The following is a 19,645-nucleotide window of genomic DNA, read 5'->3' on the forward strand; positions in this document are numbered from 1 at the left end:
CTACATTATTAATTTCTACAAACTATACTGGTAAGAAACATCACTACACTGTCCATGAGATTGAAAAGGACAGAAACACACAAGACGAAAAAGGTCTGTTGATGGAAGCTAGTTATTTTTGAATTAAAAAGTCATATAAAACAGCTGCATGTAAAGACAACCTATTTGAGCTTCAACCACTGAACAAAAGTGCAGTTTAAACAAAGTCAAATAAAATATTAAACAACACACATTCAACATGAATCATCTCTGTTTACCTTTTATTGTTACACAGTAGTTTACTGGCACCAGTGTATTGTGTTTCCTTTTGCTACATTTACAGATGATCTATCCATCTTCACCTCGCAGTAAATACAAAATAAATAAATACAAAATAAACATGTTTTCTGAAAGAGGTGGCTGTGGGGTGAAAGGAATCGGTAACACCCGTTTCATTCTGATGGTTTCAGTGTTCATTCGTTTTAATTTGAATTATTATTGTTTATTTTTGGCAACTTTGCACTTCAAGAATACCCAGAAGGTAAAGGCCTACATACAGTCCCTGTGAAGTATAGAAGCACAAAACATGGAAGTATTAAGCCAGGCCTTTGTTAGTATGATGAAAAGGCATTTTTACACATGTCTATATGTGATCCAATAGTAGGTCACAAAGAAAAGACTTCGTTCAGCTTAATGTAACATGAGATCAACAGATCGGTGACTGGAACTGACCAGGTGATGGTGTTTAGTGTTTTTACAGTTCATCCTTCAGCATATTGCGGGTTATTGAGGGAGCTAAAGAGTATGGTGATTCAGAGTAAAAGCATTTTCTCCAAAATGCTAAAACTGATAAAGTGCAGTAGACAAATACTTTTCCTACCATCTAAAAGGCCAATTCAATACCATGAGTTTATGAACCAAACATCAAGCAAATCTATCACTGTACACAAATCTAAATGGATTACTCATTCATTACATTGTTTTATAATGAATCAAGGGTTTATTAGTGCTCCTTGTCCTGCTGTTGGTTCTTATCAGCATAGTTTCCTCACACTTTAAAACTGAGCAGTCAGTGTGAGACAGATCTCTGCTTGTGCTTAACTCAGTCTGATAAAACTGTTGTTGAATCAGACTCTTAAATATTTTATCCTCAAAAGAAACAACAGTTCAATAATTCACCTAATGCATAATCAACTTCCATATTAAATGCAATTTTTCCAAGTCAACAGGGAACGCTAACACTTTTCAAATCAGTGCACTAGCATGATCGGCCACACATCGGCACCGACAACTGACGTTTCTGTTTGTCACATGCAGTAATACAGTAGCTCGTACAAAAATCTGATCCTAACAAAAGATAAAATTAAAAGAATAAATTAAATCATTTCTATGTATCGTAAACAAATATGCAAACATCTATATACAAAAAGTGTACATTGTAATGAGCTGCCTTTGTGACTTCTTGAGACTCACTATAGCGGACGGACCCAAACAGAGTTCCTATGGTGAGAGTAGTGTTAACAATGTGAGGCATGCTGTAACGTTACATCTGAGGGGACCTGATGGTGTTATTAACAACTTGGTAACAAAGCTTCCAGACCAGTACTATGATTTTCTACTCAGCTATTGCTCGAGCATGTTGAGGACATGCTAAGGAACATAGAACCTGTCTCAGTGAGCTGAAACAAGCTGGTTATTTGAGTCTCTGCAAACTCTGCAAGTAAAGCAACTTCAATAAAGCCTCAGTCAGTCATAATTGAAGGTTAACAGCTACGCTGGCAATAAAAATCCTGCCTTATTCTACAGTAATGATATTATTCTCATATAGTTGTGTAGTATGTGAATTTAAAACTGTACTATAGAAAGTAATGAGCTAGTCATTTGTTTGCATCCTCAAATGAATACAAAATCCTGTTAGTGTTTGAGTAGCAAATTCACATTTTCTCTGGGGTATGCACAATCAAGAAAGGCAATTTCTTATTCAGGCGGCATCATCACAGCTGTTGGCCACATTCACACCAATGCAGATGAATCCCAGAAAACTGCTTCGTTCCTGGGTTTTGAGGACACAGTATAAATTCTCTTAAAATCAGAGGCATACTCCAGCAGTCCTAAGCATTTATAAGTGTAGAGTATTGTTTTAAATGCTCAGCTCTGGTGTGAATGTGGCCTAACGCACTCACTTCACACTCCACTTAAATGCTCAACAAGAAAAGAGTGAAGTGAGAAGACGGTGCGCGTGGTGTGTAACAGCAGCAGTGTAAGAACCAAGAGAACAAGAGGCAGCCACAGGATGTGACTTCTCAAAAGTCTGGTAGACAGGAGAGTGAGGAGTCTTTGTATGATGGAAGAGAGGGCATTACAGGAAGAAGGGCGAACGAAACATATGAACAGGGCCAGGAATGAAGGGTGTAAAGGAAGACAGGCAGAGAACGAGTGGGTTATCTACTGCTGTTCTTCTTTCTTCTTCAGTGATATACGTTTTTTCCTGGCAGCAAGCATTTCATAGAAGGGGTCCACGCTCACAGCAGATCTACACAAGTGAAAGAAAAACACAATTTAGTGAGGAGAAATAAGTAAATGAACAAATAACTCAGAGCTCCTAGTGGGCCATTTCCATAAGGCCCCCATAAGGACTTGGTAACAAGAAAACTCGACATCTGAGAAAAGTGAAGAAGCTGCAGCCGTCATGCTTAAAACACTCCTTCATGTACCGGTGCCTACTCACAGGATGCTCATTGGTCTGGACCACCTGTAGTTCCCTCAGCCCATCACACACTACACTACACCTAACCCACAGACTTTATTCTAGTTTTTCCTCATTTACGTACTTGATGCTGTGGATCCACTCGTCCTTCTCCTCAGGTGTGGGAGCAGATATGCGGTACACCATGTGGTTTCCTTCCACTACTCTTCCATCAGCCTCTGTCTTGCATGCCTTGATCAGTTGACCGCGGTTGTTGGGAATGTACAGCTCAAAGCAGTTCTATTGTTAAGTAAGGAGAAGCACCGTGGGTAAATAATCACAGCATGCACTGATGGTGGGGTAGTAATATCTGTACTTACAGGTTTTCTTGGGTCCTCTACCTCACGGATGCTGAGGTTTTCTAAGGGAATGATACCTCGTGGCTCCTTATCCTGTCAGTGAAAAATGAAGATTTAGAGAAGCTTTCCGAGTCTTTTGCTTTGTGATCTATCCGTTTAATCAGTTTAAAGAAAGTAAGATTATGTGTGGTGTCTGCCAGCATCAGGAAATTGAGACTTACTGTAGTGTATTCAAAGTAATAAAGGCAGTTGTCTGTGAGAATGAACCATCGACGTTTCCAGGTTTTAACTCTTCCCCCTGAAACACAACAACAGGGACAACAATGTGTGACAGGAGAGCAAAACTAAGATTAAAGAGTAACTTAAACAGATGTTCCTCTACAATTAATAATTTCTACAACTTTAGAAATACTACAACTCTGTCTGTACATACCTCCTGAGAAAACAAGCAGCAGCAGTAGAGGGTGGAAATCGCAGGGAAGAAGCAGAGGCAAAAAGAACCAGAGGATTTAGAGACAGAGACAGGGAGGAGGAAGAGAAGGAGATTATATTAGTAACACACAGATCACAGGCCCCGCCATGCAACAGAAAACAATCCGGTTTTAAGACTGCCATTACACGAGAAAGGGCCTCTGGTTCAACATCATGCTATGGCAACATTTAAATGCCACAACACTATGAGCTGATTATTCCAGAAGAAGTGAAGAGGCAGTACACCTCAAAGACAGGAAGGCAGGTTCGTCATAGCACAGAGTCTTAGAAGAGAACAAAGGGCAATGGCAAACAAGACAAATCTCTTCTTTGTGTAAACTTCTGACTCACATACTGGATTTGTCAGTAAAAGATTGTAAAGATCAGTGTTAAAGCTGACATGAAGAGCAAAGGGAAAGGCCTCGCTGCTGTCCTCTCACCAAGTTTGAGAAGCCAGCCCTCTCTGTCAGGGTTGAAGAAGGTGTGCGTCAAGTCGTTGCCGTCATCTTCAGGGATTTTGAAGGGCTCATTTTTGATGCTTTCGTAGAGATTCTGAAAGAGAGAGGGAAAAATAATAAACTCACCATGAATCTCTGCATCTACAATAAGAAACGTGGAGTTGGTCGTACTCTGAGCAGCTCCTCCGGCAGGTCCCCACCCTCGTTGATGCCTCTGTTCATTGAGATGAAACGGTCAACTCCAGGTTTGTCCCTCACGTTGGGATTATGGAGGCTCGTGTTCAGCATGATTATGGCAAATGACAGTACGTAACAAGTGTCTGCAAACAGAAGAAGCATGGAAAAGGTTTCAGAAAAGCTTAATAAACTAAATTTAATTCTACTTGGCCATTCAAAAACATGCTTGTAGGGTTCTGTATGGAGCAGCTGCAGCAGAGCAGATTTCTGGTAGTGCATGTTTATTTTAATTTATTTAGAAATAATCCAATGCATGATGCACTAACTATTTTAGGCATTTCTGTTATCGCTCTTGGAACATTCCTAATTACATATATATGTACACATCACTTTTGTATGTTTAGCATGCTAAGACACTCAAACAATTAAATGAAATAGTAGGTTTTAGTGAAAATATGTCGCAACTCTTACATCAGGTCATTTCTGGTAAGGGGCTTTGTGAGAGTGCACAACTCCTGGCAAGTCACACTACTTTCTGTTTTTTTGTTCTGTAACAGGAACTGGAAGCACACATAAAACGGACCCTGCTGCAAAACAAAGCTCAATGCAAAGAAACTGCTGAAATCTAATATGATTCCAGATAACTGTCTTTAAAATCCAGAGTGTGTACACATGTCTTTATATTTACCAGTGCTCTGGAAGACACCAGGGTTGCAGTGGCAGTATCTTTGAGCAAAGGCCTCCATCATTCTGTCAATCTTTTGAGCTTCACCAGGCAAACGGAAACTCCACAGGAACTGTCTGCAGAAACAGGTCAAGACCAAGAGAACAAATTCTGCATCAACTAACAGCTACACCGTCAGTGCTGTTGCATAATTTTTTTCCTCCCCAACCTGAGGTGAAAATGGGAGAGGGACTTTCCATTGTTACAAGCTCTGCTCACAAGAGAATGCTTGGATGCGTTTCAACAGAGCTGTGTCCTTGGATCATAATAAAAAACAAAGCAACGTGGGCAGTTTACCTGAGGGCCTGGACAAGGTTAAGATCAGTGAACTCGTGGAGGTCAACAAAAGCCTGCAGCACTTTAATGTTGAAGTCATCCCTGTGGAACAACAACAGAGTTAAAATGGTCGATACTGGAAACTGAGAAAAGGGGCAGATGATGCTACAACAGCACGTACCTTTCCCCAAGGTAATCTCCTATAGCGGTCTTGTTGAGGCCTTCTCCTTTGTACAGGAACTGAGCGATGTCCTCTGGTGTGTGTCTAAGCAGCTCGTTCTCCACCAGAAACACAATGCCCTGCAGAGAGCAGAAAGAGTCAGTCACAACCCTGCAAATAAAGAGATAACAAATGTACAGCTACTGATTTATTACTTTTTTTGGGTCCATGTTGAATTTCTTCCTCCCCATTGCCACGTGCCGACTTTTCTGTAGAGTTTTACTGGAGGGAAGACAGAGCAGGAGTTAAGAATAAATCAGAGCTCTTTGTCAGTAACATGGATGGCAAACTATAACGTGTGCTAAAAACACAGAAGATGGGGAAATCCACCATTACAATCTGTATGCATTAGAATTGACCACATTATATATAGTAGATCCAGGTCTTTTGGATGTTCAATGCTAATTTGAAGGGTGCTCTCCACCTAAATAGATATAGTCAGTAACACATCCCCTCTTACACGTGGAATAAAAAGATAAATTACCATGTTAACCCATTTAATCATTGTGTTCTACAGATTTCTTTCATCACATGAATCCAGTTATCTGGAGTATAGTTTTAACTATAAATATAGTTTTAACGTGAGTCTCATAGACGATTTTTACAGTCCTAGTGTGCACATTCTTTTTACCTGCCCTCTGTGCTGGTCTCCAGTCCTTCTACCTCTAAAATCGCCTCTCTTAGCTCCTCCCTGAGCCTTTGGATCTCCTGCAGGAGGACGCCCTTCCTCCTGCGGATGTCCTCCAGCTCAGAGCGCTCTTCTGGGCTCAGGTCTACAGGGACTGCAAGGGAAGAGAAGAAGAATGATCCTATTACTGCTGCAGCTACAGATATACCAAGCAGTATGCCCAAACAATCCAAGTCGAGAGCAACAGTGGCATAAAAACATGTAGGAAAGTGCATTGTTTCTTAAATATCTGACAATAGAAAGGAGTAGAGGAAGTGGAAAGTAACAGCAACGATACGTCTTTGGGAGACGATGCCTCTTAACTCTAAATTAAAGTGTTCCTACATTTAAAGAAAGTGTGTGTGTTTCCCTATCCATCCTCCCAATCTGTTCAATCAAAAAATCAAATCCTTCATGATTTTTTAACCCATGCATGCTTCTTATAACATGTTAATTGTTGTACTTTTTATGTACGCACTAATCACCAAGGCAAATTCCTGGTATTGTGAAACCTCTTCACTTACATGGTAATAAACATGTTCAATACATACTGAGTCACTGTGATATATAGACTGCATGTATAGGCATGCATAATCCATCCATCCAAGCATCCATCAACTACACTCATGCACAGAGACCAACCCAAAACAAAAGCAACTGAATAAAACACCCAGCAATAAAATTCACTACAGGATTCAAAACAAAAAAACAAAAACAAAACAAACAAAAAACAGTTAACATTAAGGTAAATATTACAATTTTTTTCATTTAACACAGCGCTGTTCAACCACTAATACTATCATTTCCAGTACAGCTAGATAAAAAAATAAATTAATATTTAACAAAACAGTCCAGCAATACATCCACATATATCCACTTTTATTGAAAGTGTTGAAAGTCTGCAGTGCTATCATGTTATTTTTGATATTTACCCTGAATTCACAGGGCAAACACAGGACCATGTTTAGCGAGATGTTGCCCTATTTCACACGAAAAAATGCCGATTTGTCCCCATAGGTCGCTGCAGCCGCCTGTGTTCAGCAGTGTCTGGTAGTCTGCAGAGCCTCACAGACCAATGTGTTCACACAACTAAACAAACAGCTGCTCTTTACACCACCAACCACGCCCACAGTCTAGATAAACGCTGAGGACTGATTCACACCGCAGCAGACAGCGTACTAACTACAGTACGACAATAGAAAAATGGACTTTATTACACGCCCTAGTGTAACCCGAAGGCAGGTTATGGTGTTAAATGTCCACCAACGTTAGCTCAAAAGTTAGCTCCTAGCTCGTACTGAGACAATCAATATTTAGTTGGCGACGTGCTAAGCTAACGAATTCGGGTAGCTTGTTTTAACTTGTATGTTGTTTACACGAATACCAACACTTATTGGAGAAGAGCTTAAATATACGGTCAGACATATTCATTTAAATGTTCACCTATTTGATCACCGTGTCACACCTGAGCTAATAACCGGAGCGTATGGCTACACAACTAGCCGCCGTTAGCTAGCGAAAGCCTATGCCAATAGCTACTTAGTAAGTCCACTTACTGTACTCCAGGTCATCCATTTTTGGTGCTTTACTTTTAGGCATAAATAATTCAGAGTCGACTGTCATTCAATATCAGAAAATGGGGATATATGTGTAAATATTTTCTCAAAATTACAGGGAAAGCAGACAACCCTTGGTGTCGAAATGTTGGGCCAGAGACAAAGAAGGTGGCGACACCGGAAGCGGTGTCGAGCTTTGGATCGGTCTACTTCCGGTCACTTGTTTTTCAAAATAGAACTATTATTGGTTGTGATGAAGGTAGCATGAATGCACAATGAAAGCCCTTTCTTTGTTTGTTTCATTTTTGGTAGTTGTAATATACAATAGCAATATAAGAGCTTTATTGAATGTATTCTAAAACCCACTCAGGGAACGTGTGGCTATGCAACCTGTCTGACAGAATCAGATTTCGTTTCCTGATTAGCAGATGATAATTACTGTAGATAATTAGATTTTTATTTTCTAAGCATTTTATAATGCAATACTAGACAGATATGTTTTTTGTTTCTAAATATAAGACCAATTGCCAGTTAAGTTCCCAGAATGACAAGAATTGAGAACACAACAACATAGATCCTGTGCTCTTTTATAAATGTCAGAGGGGACATTTTTCTATAGAAGCTGGAGGTGTGGTTTAAGGACAATAAGAGGGATGGTTCCATTGCAAGCCAGAATTAATGATTAAATGTACGTCCATACTTCTCCAGCTTCTCCTGCGGGGATCAGCTGCTGCTTTCAGGATAGATGAGGTTACAACTCCCTCACCCTCTGAGTCACAAGGCTGCTGCCAAGGTGACTGCCAGATAGCCCTCTATATGTAGGCACACAGGGGCCAACATTGTCAGGTGCCTGATATTCCATTTATTAAATTCTGTGAGATGTCACAACTCACCGTTGAGCAAAGAAAATTCCCTCTTTATTTCAGTTAAACAGCTTGCATCAAATATAGGACAAAAACACAAAAGTGCATTAGCTTGCTCCAGACAACCTTACTAAATTTATTCAAAACCATATATAACTATTAACATTGATTATGTATATTTCATCGTTTTAGTAATAAGTACAATTTCATTACAGGCAGTCCACTACAGACATCTTAATGGCATTATCAACTGAGGTGTTTCACCTCAACACTGTGGTCTACAACACCATGGTCCCAGCTATGGCCATAGACGCGGAAAGTAAACTAGTCTCTTAAACATCAGGTAAGGTATGGTAAACATTTGGCAAAAACTCCATTCAAAGCATGTTTAGATTCTTCTATTTGGTAATATTACAAGCCTCGCCTAGACTTACTAGATTCAAAGTGTTGCACTTACATTCTGGAGCTGTGCAAGCACAGTGTAATTGTGGTAGACCAGCTGCATTGTGCGCTCAAGGAAAGAATCAAAACAAAAAATAACATCCTGGTGAGCAAAATGTTTTACTCTGTTTTCTGCAGTCAGGTTTAAACAGTTCATGATCAACAGCCAGAATTTACAGGCTAATTATACAAAGGCATTGATTTGTCCAGGCATGACTAAGACATACAGTATGTTGATGATGACCCAAGCAGTTGGCACATGGTCTTATTGATTGACACATTGCACATGCTAATGACTTATTCTTTATCCTGACAATTATCAGCAGATTTTATAATGGCAAAATGAATTTATACAAACAACAGTTCCCATTAGGGATCCAAAGTCTGTTTAATTTCAAAGGCGGTTTTTAATTTGCTACTGCAGGCTAATTCTATGCAGTGTGCAAGTTCTCTCTCTCTGATTTATTCCATGATCAAACCTCTTACAACAAAGCACTCCTGAATTTGAGTGTTGTCCCCTCATTTGTCTCGACTGCATGACTTTAAAGTGTCTTAATGATTGTGTAATTTGTCAGTCCTCCCTTTCTAAAGCTATGAGAGTTCCAACGGTTAAAAGATTTTAGTCTATGAATGTAATGTGACACATTCTTTAGAATGTGAACTGACACTAGTGCATTGATTATCTGACTTTGTGTTACTTTTTTGTTCTATCTAAAAGTTACTATGTGTCCTAGTGTTGTTTTCTGTGCTGCTTCAACTCTAGTCGGTGTGCAAAATCAATGCACGGCTGAAGCATGTAAATGCCTACTTTCTCCATCTTTCAAAGACGATTGGTAGTGACATGCTCCATGTCTAAAATAGTGCTGAGGGTTAGGGCTGTGATTCTAGAACATCTTTTGAAGACAAACAGGCTAAAAGCACTGACACAGAAGCTGGCTTTGTTCAGACATTTTTATCTTCAATGTGTTGCACAGAGCGATATCACTGACAGCCTTGTGCATCCACTGACTAAAAAAAAGCAGCCAGATTATGCAAAAATGTCAGTAAGAGTTACCGTTCAACGGTCTCATTGCTCCGGCCCTGAAAAGCTTGATCTTGCTGCTCTACACTGATTTACTGCATGAGTAAAAGTGTAATAAAAGCCATGTTTCTCTCCACTGATGCTTGACAGTGGTCGAGTTGCATGCTAAAAAGTATCTATGTGGTTGATGGACTCTAATAGGTAGACAGAGATTAAGAAGATTTAGTTTCCTTACATAAGATAGAAAAGGCAATGGTACAACAGTACTGTACAGTGTCAGATAAGGCATTGCCCTCAAGGGGCAAAGTTTTAGATGTTTACATGTTTACTATTTAGATATTTTAGATGTTATTTGTTGGCCAGAGTGAATCTTAATGTAGTTTTCTGTCTTTTTGATTTCTTTGAATGTAATCTGATTTCTCTCCATTATAATCTAAGGCAAACATCAGGTAGTGCTTCTCTGCATGCATACTACTATGTATACATCCAACACATGCACTATCTGCACAAAAATCCTCATAAACATTCGATTGTTCTTCCCTCTTATTATCCCAGGCTGTGCAGTTTTCATGCTTCTCAGGGTACGCTCGGCGTAATCCAACAACTGTGCAATGAGGCGCATTTTTCATCCATTTTCAAATTTACTATTAATCCCTGCAGTCATGCTCCAATGATGCGTGGCTTGTGGGTTATCCCTTTCATTAATCCCTAGAAAAGCAGTTTCTGCAATCCAGGCTATTTTAAGTCTCTCACATACCCTTGCAGAGTATAGATGGCAACAGAGATTATGTAATTCAGTAGAGTGCTGATATGTCAATCAACTCAACCAATCCCCGATTAGAATCTTGTAATCTTCACTCCAGAATCTCCAACAATGACACGAGCCATGGAAGGATGAACCTGTTGAGAGATCAGTAGAAAGGTTACTAATGATAACTCACAGTGACCAAAACACTACATCAATTAAAACATACAGTACATCTGCAAAGAGAAAGAGAGCATACATACATTTAAATCATAAACCTTGTAAAATACAAAATACTGGTTTACTACCTATTGTAAGCTATTTTAAATAAGCACCTTCCACACAGTATTTAAAGTGGAACTGTTGTGCCTTTAATGCATCTAACTGTTCTGTGTAATGTGCAGAGGTGGAACAGCTGGGTATGTTGTTGTTTCTGAGCAGCGTGTGGAGCTACAACAGTCCTACATATGTTCAGTTGCATTAATCTGACCTGTGCTTGAAGCGGCCCATATGGCACAAGTTCTCCATCCACAGTAAGTGTTCCTCGTGTAGACAGAGGTTGCAGTCTGAAGGCCCTGCAGGTAACATGGCTCACATACGGTGAGCTGACGGAGTGGTGGGTTCCTCTTTCCATGGCAAAGAACAGTCTCAGTAGAGTGGCTCTAGAGATCCCTGCCCGCACAAAGGTCAGGTGGATCAGCCCATCGTCAAACCTGGCCTGGGGTGCAGCATGGAGGTCAGCCCCAAGGTGAGACTGATAAAGGGCCAGGACCAGGACAAAGTCTCCTTCAATGGTGACCCAGTCTCTGGTGGGAAGAGGTTGGTCAAGGGGGGGTAACAAGTCATCTCTTGGTAGATTTAAAGGCAGTGAAACGAATGGACGGTTCTTGAAAGGTCCTGCTGGTTCGGCAATATCAAAATTAAAAGATGAGGACGGTGTGCGTAAAGATGGCGAGGGTGATGTGGAGTTTGGGGTGTTGGGACGGGGGACGAGGTAGGATGATGAGTGTGGGGAGGCACAGGAAGGGGAAGAGGGGGGTGTGGGAGACAGAGACAGGGAAAGGGAGGGAAGTTTAGGGGGGAGGGAATTAGAATGGGAGTGCTGCAGGAGTGAGAGGGGCCTTGGCCGAGAGGCATTTTGGTTTTGGTCCAGGGTCTTGGGCTTGTACGAGAAGGGTGAATGACGAAATGGAGAGGAGATGGTGGAAGATCGCTCACGAGCAACATCCAGTGGATAAGGTTCTTTCTGGTAATAGGTTCCATTCAGATCCATGTCCTCCATGCCAAATGAAGTGCCAGAATCTGCATCTCCCTCCTGACTGAGAGGCTGGCTGAAGAGAGTGTTGGCTATCTGACTTGAAGGGGCAGAATTCTTTCTTATTGCCTTCCTGGCTTCCTGAAGGCTCTCTGGGTAAGTGATACAACCCTCTTCATCTGCCTCTCGTCCCATGTCTACCCCATAGCTCTCACCCAGTTCTCTTGCATGCAATGCTCCCTCCCCTTCTACAGAACCACCACTGCCATCGGCATCCTTCAACCTATCTTCTTCCTCCATCTCACCAGAGTCTTGCTCTATGGTTCCCTCATCTTCCTTTTCATCCTTGATCCTCGCTAACCTTTCCTCCCTCTCCATATTGCATTCATCTCTTTCATTTGATTCTGAACTTGTCCCCGACCTCTCAGAACATGTCCCTGACTTATTCTCTTCAGCCTCCATCTCCCCCTCCCTTTCTCTCTCTCTGTCTTCTGCCAGACTGCTTGCCCTTACCACACCAGTCCCCCCTCCCCTGGCCCTCTCCCTTCTCCTCTCTCTCTCTCTCTGCCTCTCCTCTTTTTCTCTCTCTCCCTCACCCCTGCGTAGGCTCCGCTGTTCACTGATGCCCATGTCAGAGCATGTACGATGAATCGGTGTTCGGCAGAAACCCTCCAAACCTTCTGTGATACTGCGAGAGAGGGGTCTCCTTGGCGGAGGAGGTGTGGTGTCTGGTGATGAGGTGACGATGGAGGGGGGCAGGTAGGAAAGGCGACCCTTGTAGGATCGAAGAGAGGCTATGCGCACTAAGGTGCCCAAGGTGAAGCGAGCTGAGCCCAGGCCACGATATCTGAAGTAATAAAAGAAGCATGTAAAGCTACATATTGTGAATTAAGTGTCCTGTGATGCATAAGCCATTAGTTAGGCTGTAATGAAAAAACAGCATTTCAAACTTCTCACCCACCTCTCACTCTCAATGTCCACATCAGACACAAAACCCCAGGCAACAGAGAGGAAGGAAAACAGCCTCCTGGGTGCTGCAGCGCGGCTGTTGTTTGAGGGAGCAGGGCTGGTTGTCACAGATACGAGGTCCATGGGTCGGACACCGCCTCGACAGAGCAAAAAGCAGCAGTTCAATAAGAGGGGCTCTCGAAGGCACATGTCATACCTGAAGGAGACATACAAGACAAAAACACCACCTGTCAGTAAAAATAAAGAATAATAAGGACCTGCAGTCTGGACCCTGATCCTTCCAATGCTTATTGCCTGCACTAGTCTCTGTTGTTCATCTTTGTTTTAATTACTATTACTAATCATTGCAATCAAAATCTGACGATATATATCCACTATACTATAATCACAGCTGTTTCCTCTTCCATCATGTTTGTTCTCTGTAATGTATGATGTTTGTGCATGTTTGTTCCTCTCTCTCTCCTTCGTCCTCTCTGTCCTGTCTACCTCTTCTTCTCCTCCTCTACCCGGCTGGCTATCAACAGGAAGGTTCTCCTTATGAGTCAGGTCCTGCTCAAGGTTTCTTCCTGTTAAAAGGGGGTTTTTCTTGCCACTGTTGCTGTTAAGGGGGTTCAGGCTCTGGGTCTCTGTGAAGTGCTTTGAGACCACAATGTCACTTTGCAGAAGCACCAGATGCATGCAATTTTACAATAGTTCCTGTGTAAAAATCTGCCATATTTATATTTGGACCTGCCTTAAGTTTGTTATAACATTTACATAGCTGTATTCTTCGAAACTACACTAATCTGTTCCGTTTTAAAGTGGTTTGGAGTACTCTGCAAAATGGCATTTAAATGTGTGATGAATTTGTATTGTTTAAAAATGTGTTTATTTTTATTTTTAAATGATTTATTGACAACAGCGGTTATCAGCAAGTATAATCTGAGCTGACAACATTGTCACAATATGAAAAAGTAAAACGATGTGAACCTTTCTCGTGGCTTTTTGTTCCACAGTATTAAGTTGTGCTAAAATAATTTTAACTGTAAACACTTTTCACCAATTTAAAGAAGAGATAGACTTACCCTGCGTGGTGATTGATGGAGCCGGCCAGTGCATTCCCAGAGCCACAGGGCAGAATGCCGACAGGTGTTTTTATTGCTTGTTCCCAGTCTGGGCGCTCCATCAGCCCATTAATTACCTACCCAAACACGCACACAGGAAATTTGTATGTAACATTTAATTTCATGACTTCCCACCTTTACAGCCCCTACATTTTAGCCAGCTTAGCTCTGGACCTCACCTCATGTAGCAGACCATCCCCAGACACAATGATGATGCCATCCCACTCTAGGAGTGGAATCTCTCGGATGAGCTCTCTAGCATGGTTCTGACGTTCTGAGAAAAGGTAAATACGTTAATGTCTGGAAGAGTTGTATGATTCATGTGAACAATCTGCTCCATTTTGACAGTGGTTACCTGTCTGAATTAGGTTATAGCTGATGTTAGCCTCTCTGATCATTGGCAGGATGTGGGTCTGACACCACTGCATTGCCTGGCCCCTTCCACTGAAGGGATTGACCAATAACAGTAGTCGCCTGGGACGAGGTAGCAGACTTCTTGAAAATTCTGTATAAAATGAAAAGGACAGCATGAATAAGCTACCTGTGCAGTTTCTGTCCAACACAAATCAAGAGGATCACTGCAATTTCAAAGCCAGCCAGCTGGGACGTAAGCTAAGCCATTATTACAGTGTTGCCCAACTCTGGACTTTGAGTGCATTCACGCATTTGAGCCTCATTTGCAGTGTGTAACCACACCAGGTCTACTTCACATTTCACAAGGTCATTATACATGACCATGTCTGTTAATCATTTAAGTTCAGATACATGTTAAAGGACACATGTTGCATTCTGACCACAGGAAGTAAAAAGAAACATAAAAACAGAAGTACACACATTTTAATGATTGGTTATTTACACCATGGACAGGGAAGCAGTAAAACAATGACACTATTCTTCTTCTCTACTCTGCTAGTAAGGATCCAAAATAATTACGATTACAATAGGGCCTTCACACCACTTGGTGCTCGAGCCCTAAATATGAACCTCTTCTTAAAACAAACTCAACCTAAGATATGTTATGATTTAGATGGACATCAATAGTGCAGAGTAGTAGACACAAGAGCTGCACTCTCAGATAATCCTGGATTACGCAACAAACTGCATCAAAGCAAATTAGCAGGAAAACCAGCAGACTACAGCTATGATGCTTATAAGTATAAAAGTCACCAATAAGTGCTTCATAAATGTTGACAAGGGACTGATCAAAAGAACTGATGAGTTAAAAATCATTGACAGCTTTATCACAAAAAAGGAGACAGGCGTGATGGGCAAACACTAAAAAGGAAAAGGGAGGAATAAAAGGTAGAAGATGTTCATTAGGTGGGTAACGTAAGACGATGGTGGGAAAAAAGTAAAGAAACACAGAAACACTCAGCACTCAACACTCAGGGGAGCCTTGCTATCTATGGGATAACTGAGGCTGTGGCATGCAGATGATGGGAAGGGGTGGCAAGCTGAAGCAGTCCCACCCTCTCTGTCTTTAGATTTGACATTGAATGATACAGAGCATGTGTGCAGGACAGATAAGGGGAAAGAAATAAAAATGTAAAGTTTTAGACAATCCTAAGAAAAAGAAACAAAAGCAAAAATGACTAAAAACATTGCTAAATGTCCTCAATATATATTACAGTATATTATATGTTAATTCTTAGGCAGCAGTATTTTTATCCCTAAAATGCTCAACAAAACTTGGAACTAGCTGAGCTCAGTGTGTCAATGTGTGTCCTGTATAACAAGAAAGGCCCTGGTCACAGTAACATTAGGCTATACTTAGCAAGCCGTTACAAAGGAGGCATAAATCAAGAGTGGAATGTGGCAACATTGTGATGCTTTCTGATGTGACCAACAGGAATGCAACACTTATTGTTGGGGACAAATGTAAAGGATATATATGGCATGCTATTAGTCCTGTTATTCTTCTAAAGTCATACAATCAAACAATTATCAGTAATCAGGGTCCCTTTGTAAACAGCACAGACTGAGGTTTAGGTATGCTTCATAAAGCAAAATATCAAAAGGTTTGAGCTTTTTTTACTGCACAGTATCTTCGAGGTTTAGGACAGTCTTTTCACATTTTTAGATATTTTATAGACCGCAAGTTTAAGATTTAAGGACTAAAACACTTTATAACAGTCCTTAATTAAGTAAAGCAAATAAATGCATAGTTAATTTTCTGTTACAATTCAATACAGTCTTGTTTAAACCACGACATGTCCCTCACACTTGACAAAAACTCACTCACCTGTGTCAGCAGTTACGGTCACACCTCTGAGTAGACATTGCACAGCAGCGGACCACCTCTCAGCTTCAGGCCTGCTTTCTGCTAGATAGGCCCTCACTTGCCTGCGCCGAGACACCCCTTTCCGTCGTTTTCCGGGGGGGTACCAATACAGCACCAGCAGAGGAGGAGCAGGGGAACGAGGGCAGCTGCACCCCACCAACTCTGATAAGGGCAGCAGGAGGCGGGCTTCCTTTCCTGGCCGTGGTGACAGGCGCTGAATATGTACATGTGTGTGTGTGAGGGTCAAGGCATAGTTGGATGCCGGAGCCGGAGTTGGGGAGGCAGCAGGGGAGATCCCTCCTGGACCACCCGGGCTACTGGGGCAGCTGTTATTGTTGCTGTTACTGCCTGTTCCCCAACTTGCGAACTGACCGTGAAGGAGGGCTTCTGCTGGGAACGGTGGGGATGGTTCTGGTGATCGCATTCTCACCGCTCAAGTTGACAAAGTCTTTTAATCAAGCTTCAGTGTAGAATGTTCTGTAGTGAGATTCTTGAAGGAAAATCTGGCAGCTTTTTAAAATCTGCAGTGAAAAGCAATGTGTCTGAAAGTCAGTCTGAGAACTTTATCCCTGAAGGTTCTTCTAAATCATTTTTCCTTTTCAGTGCTTTGATTCAGGAGACGATGTCACAAAAATGCCTGTCCATTTCAGATATGTCTTCATTTGAAAAGAAAAAAAAACTTTTTCCAGTTGAAGGTTTCTTCCATTTAGAGTATTTATCCAGTGAAGATGGGAACTGCTGTCACAGTTAGAAAGCTCCCATCATAGTTTGATCCGGACAGATGTCAGCCTCTACGGTTTGCTGCCAGTTTAAAAAAGTAAGTAGATGATCCTTTCACATATTCAAAGACAACAGGACTTAAAAATGAAAAACAAATGTCATTTAAACAATGTGTTCTTCACAAAGTTTGCATAAGTATAAAAAAATAAGTTTACATTACAACTTAAAGCCCCCTTATTGGATAACAATATGAGGCAGCGGAGCAGCTACTTAACAATGCATCTTCAAATAATTACACAGACAGACAATAGACTAAAACTCTCTGCATACAAAGACATATGCATTAAGAATGGATAAGACAAAAAGCAAACACACCTTGCTTACACAAGGAGGCCACAGCAATCAAATTAAATTACTGCACTGAGAGTTCTGTAAATTTTGTTGCATGGTAAGTGCTGCCCGAATGCCGCAAAGATATGATAACTGCAGCCTGTTCAAGACCTTTGATACCTCTAGTCCTATGTGGAATCTTAGTGATAGAGGCAGACAAGAGGGATGACTGGGTCAATCCCCTAAACAGTAGTGATACATTAAAGAGTCATCCACGCATAAACTCCTTCACATGAGGAGCAACACTACATAAGACAAGGGTAAAACAAAAGCAACAACAAACAAACAAAACAAAACAAAAGACAAACAAGGAGACAGTTCCAGGTGGGTCCTTAGGTTATGTCATCTTAATTTCCTTGAGGTAATCCTCACGTTCCCTCCCAAAGATCTCTGTTCCTGCATGAGGACACAGGAGGACCACAGTCAAAAAGAGCAGAACAAGGCATGAGTCACCTTAAGTTTACTATCCAAATTAAAAAAAATCTGCATTAGAGGTATCATATCTGTATTGACAGGTGCAAAAAGAACTGTGGTGATAAGAGGACAAGATTACAGTGACAGGGTGAAGCAATACACGGTCATGCTCCTTGACCTAGGCTTGTGACTCAGAGTCACACATCCTCAACAGCCTTGCTGAGATTCCACATTATTTTGGATTAAAGGTTGCATGAGACTGACCACAGTCTGCTGGTATTTTCACATTCAGAGCTTTGTTTCTAATGCAATTTGGGGACACGGTGTCTCTTTCACAATTTGAATCGTGGTCGGAGATTTTGCAAATTGCTGACATAACTGGTACTGGATTTAGAGGTTTTGCAACATGCTTATGGACTTAACCATTTTACAATTTCCAAAGAAAAAAATAAACCTGATGAAAAGTAATTTTAAGGTTTAATTCATGAATTAAGGGAGTCTTACCAAACATTAAGGACTAGTTACATCATTTCTGAGATTGAAATCCAGCTGATACAATAAGGTGCCAAGTCAGCAGGACTCAGACCATTTAGCTTTGATAAATCAAAGTACTAGACTATCAATGTAGGACTTCGACAAACCCTAAATTAATAAAGTGGTCACATCTATCAAGTTTTATAACAGACAGGAAACATTATGCAAGCTGTGGTGCAGACAAAATCAATACTTGGCTGATGTCCTGCTCTGATAAAATACACACAGAAAAGGGTCTCACTGATGCCCATTGTTGCACCTTACGTCCTTGAAATGCAGGGCGGGGACACCCAGAAATAATAATATGCGCAGGCTAAATCTGTCCACCACACAATGAGGCTTCTGTTCAGTGACTTTGGGATATTTTTGGTCAACCTGTGGTTACTGTATTCTTTGAAGCCAAGAAAATCTACATAACCGGGCACTGCAACAGACTACCTTAACTGATACCGATTAGATCATTTAAAAGCCGAGTTTTGCCGTGTAACTTTGTGCGTCGTTGCACACCTATCGCTAGCCAGCAGTTTTGACAGGCTGTAAGCTAACTTATTTAAATTTCCACACAGCACGGCCACAATCCCCGAACGGAGTCATTTTCATTAACGTCTTTGCCTCTGACATGACCAACCAAAAACCGGTTTATAGTTATATGAGACGTGTATTACTTTACGTTTAATATTGGTGCTAGCCAGTGTTATGAATACAGTGCCTGTAACGTTAGCTCGTTACAGTAAACTGCTGCCTGACAAGCGCAACACAGCGTTGTCAGCTAGCAGCGGTTAGCAGCCTGCTAGCTGACGTGTAGCCTAAGTTCAAGCTAACTTACAACATTGACATGTTGTCTCGTTCAGTGTTAGTTATAAACATTACAAGTTTATGAAAAAGTGCCCGTCGGCATTTTAAGGCTTGTTTCTCGTATAGTTTGATGACATACCCAAGTTAGCGCAGATAGATTAGATGGCAATGTTAGCTAGCGGGCTTAATGATCCGTTTCCATTACAACGAATACTTGTGATTTCTTTAAAATGAGTACGTAGCAAGCACATGATTCGTAACAGCAAAGTTGAAAACAATACCCCAAAGCACTACATTACCTCATCTTGTCTCCCCTCTCACGACGACAACTAGTCGTTTGCTGTGAAAGCTGTGGCTCGGTGCAGGAAGTGACTGGAGACGCAGCCGCAGCAGCTTTGAGCGGCGGAGAGGAAATCCAATGACGATAAGGAAAACATTGCAACACCCACCGACATTCTCCAATCATTGACAGACCACCGCTTCCTGCCCAAGCCGTTTGTTATCCCACCTACTGATAAATGCTGATCAAAAGATGTGTTGT

The 19,645-nt window shown here is 41.3% G+C and overlaps 2 protein-coding genes across 2 annotated transcripts; both read right to left on the bottom strand.

The window, feature by feature from the left end:
- Positions 1–744: 744 nt before the first annotated feature.
- cyth2 (cytohesin 2) lies at positions 745–7,762 on the bottom strand. Its single transcript, XM_028426604.1, has 12 exons — positions 7,574–7,762; positions 5,982–6,132; positions 5,506–5,572; positions 5,312–5,430; positions 5,152–5,232; positions 4,819–4,931; positions 4,125–4,273; positions 3,936–4,047; positions 3,246–3,322; positions 3,046–3,117; positions 2,811–2,965; positions 745–2,512 (listed from the first exon to the last, which is right to left on the bottom strand). The coding sequence occupies exons 1-12, from the start codon at positions 7,638–7,640 to the stop codon at positions 2,425–2,427; spliced, it is 1,251 nt and encodes a 416-aa protein (XP_028282405.1). The 5' UTR covers positions 7,641–7,762; the 3' UTR covers positions 745–2,424.
- A 785-nt stretch (positions 7,763–8,547) lies between these two features.
- Positions 8,548–19,482, bottom strand: sphk2 (sphingosine kinase 2). Its single transcript, XM_028426603.1, has 8 exons — positions 19,404–19,482; positions 16,213–17,757; positions 14,326–14,475; positions 14,150–14,244; positions 13,932–14,047; positions 12,860–13,063; positions 11,134–12,745; positions 8,548–10,798 (listed from the first exon to the last, which is right to left on the bottom strand). Exons 2-8 carry the CDS (start codon positions 16,673–16,675, stop codon positions 10,736–10,738), a joined length of 2,703 nt encoding a protein of 900 aa, XP_028282404.1. The 5' UTR covers positions 16,676–17,757; positions 19,404–19,482; the 3' UTR covers positions 8,548–10,735.
- Positions 19,483–19,645: the final 163 nt, after the last annotated feature.

The sequence above is a fragment of the Parambassis ranga genome, chromosome 16 (assembly GCF_900634625.1).
Source record: "Parambassis ranga chromosome 16, fParRan2.1, whole genome shotgun sequence".
NCBI lineage: Eukaryota > Metazoa > Chordata > Actinopteri > Ambassidae > Parambassis > Parambassis ranga.

Bases quoted from the DNA above. Each gene is read 5' to 3' on its own strand.
- cyth2 (XM_028426604.1), bottom strand. From the start codon at position 7,640: ATGACAGTCGACTCTGAATTATTTATGCCTAAAAGTAAAGCACCAAAA. The intron at 4,932-5,151 runs GTAAACTGCCCA...CTGTTTCTGCAG, and splicing joins AACCTTGTCCAGGCCCTCAG to ACAGTTCCTGTGGAGTTTCC. The intron at 4,048-4,124 runs GTACGACCAACT...TCTCTCTTTCAG, and splicing joins TGCCGGAGGAGCTGCTCAGA to AATCTCTACGAAAGCATCAA.
- sphk2 (XM_028426603.1), bottom strand. From the start codon at position 16,675: ATGCGATCACCAGAACCATCCCCACCGTTCCCAGCAGAAGCCCTCCTT. The intron at 14,245-14,325 runs GTAACCACTGTC...ACCTTTTCTCAG, and splicing joins CTATAACCTAATTCAGACAG to AACGTCAGAACCATGCTAGA. The intron at 10,799-11,133 runs GTCAGATTAATG...ATCTCTCAACAG, and splicing joins ATGGGCCGCTTCAAGCACAG to GTTCATCCTTCCATGGCTCG.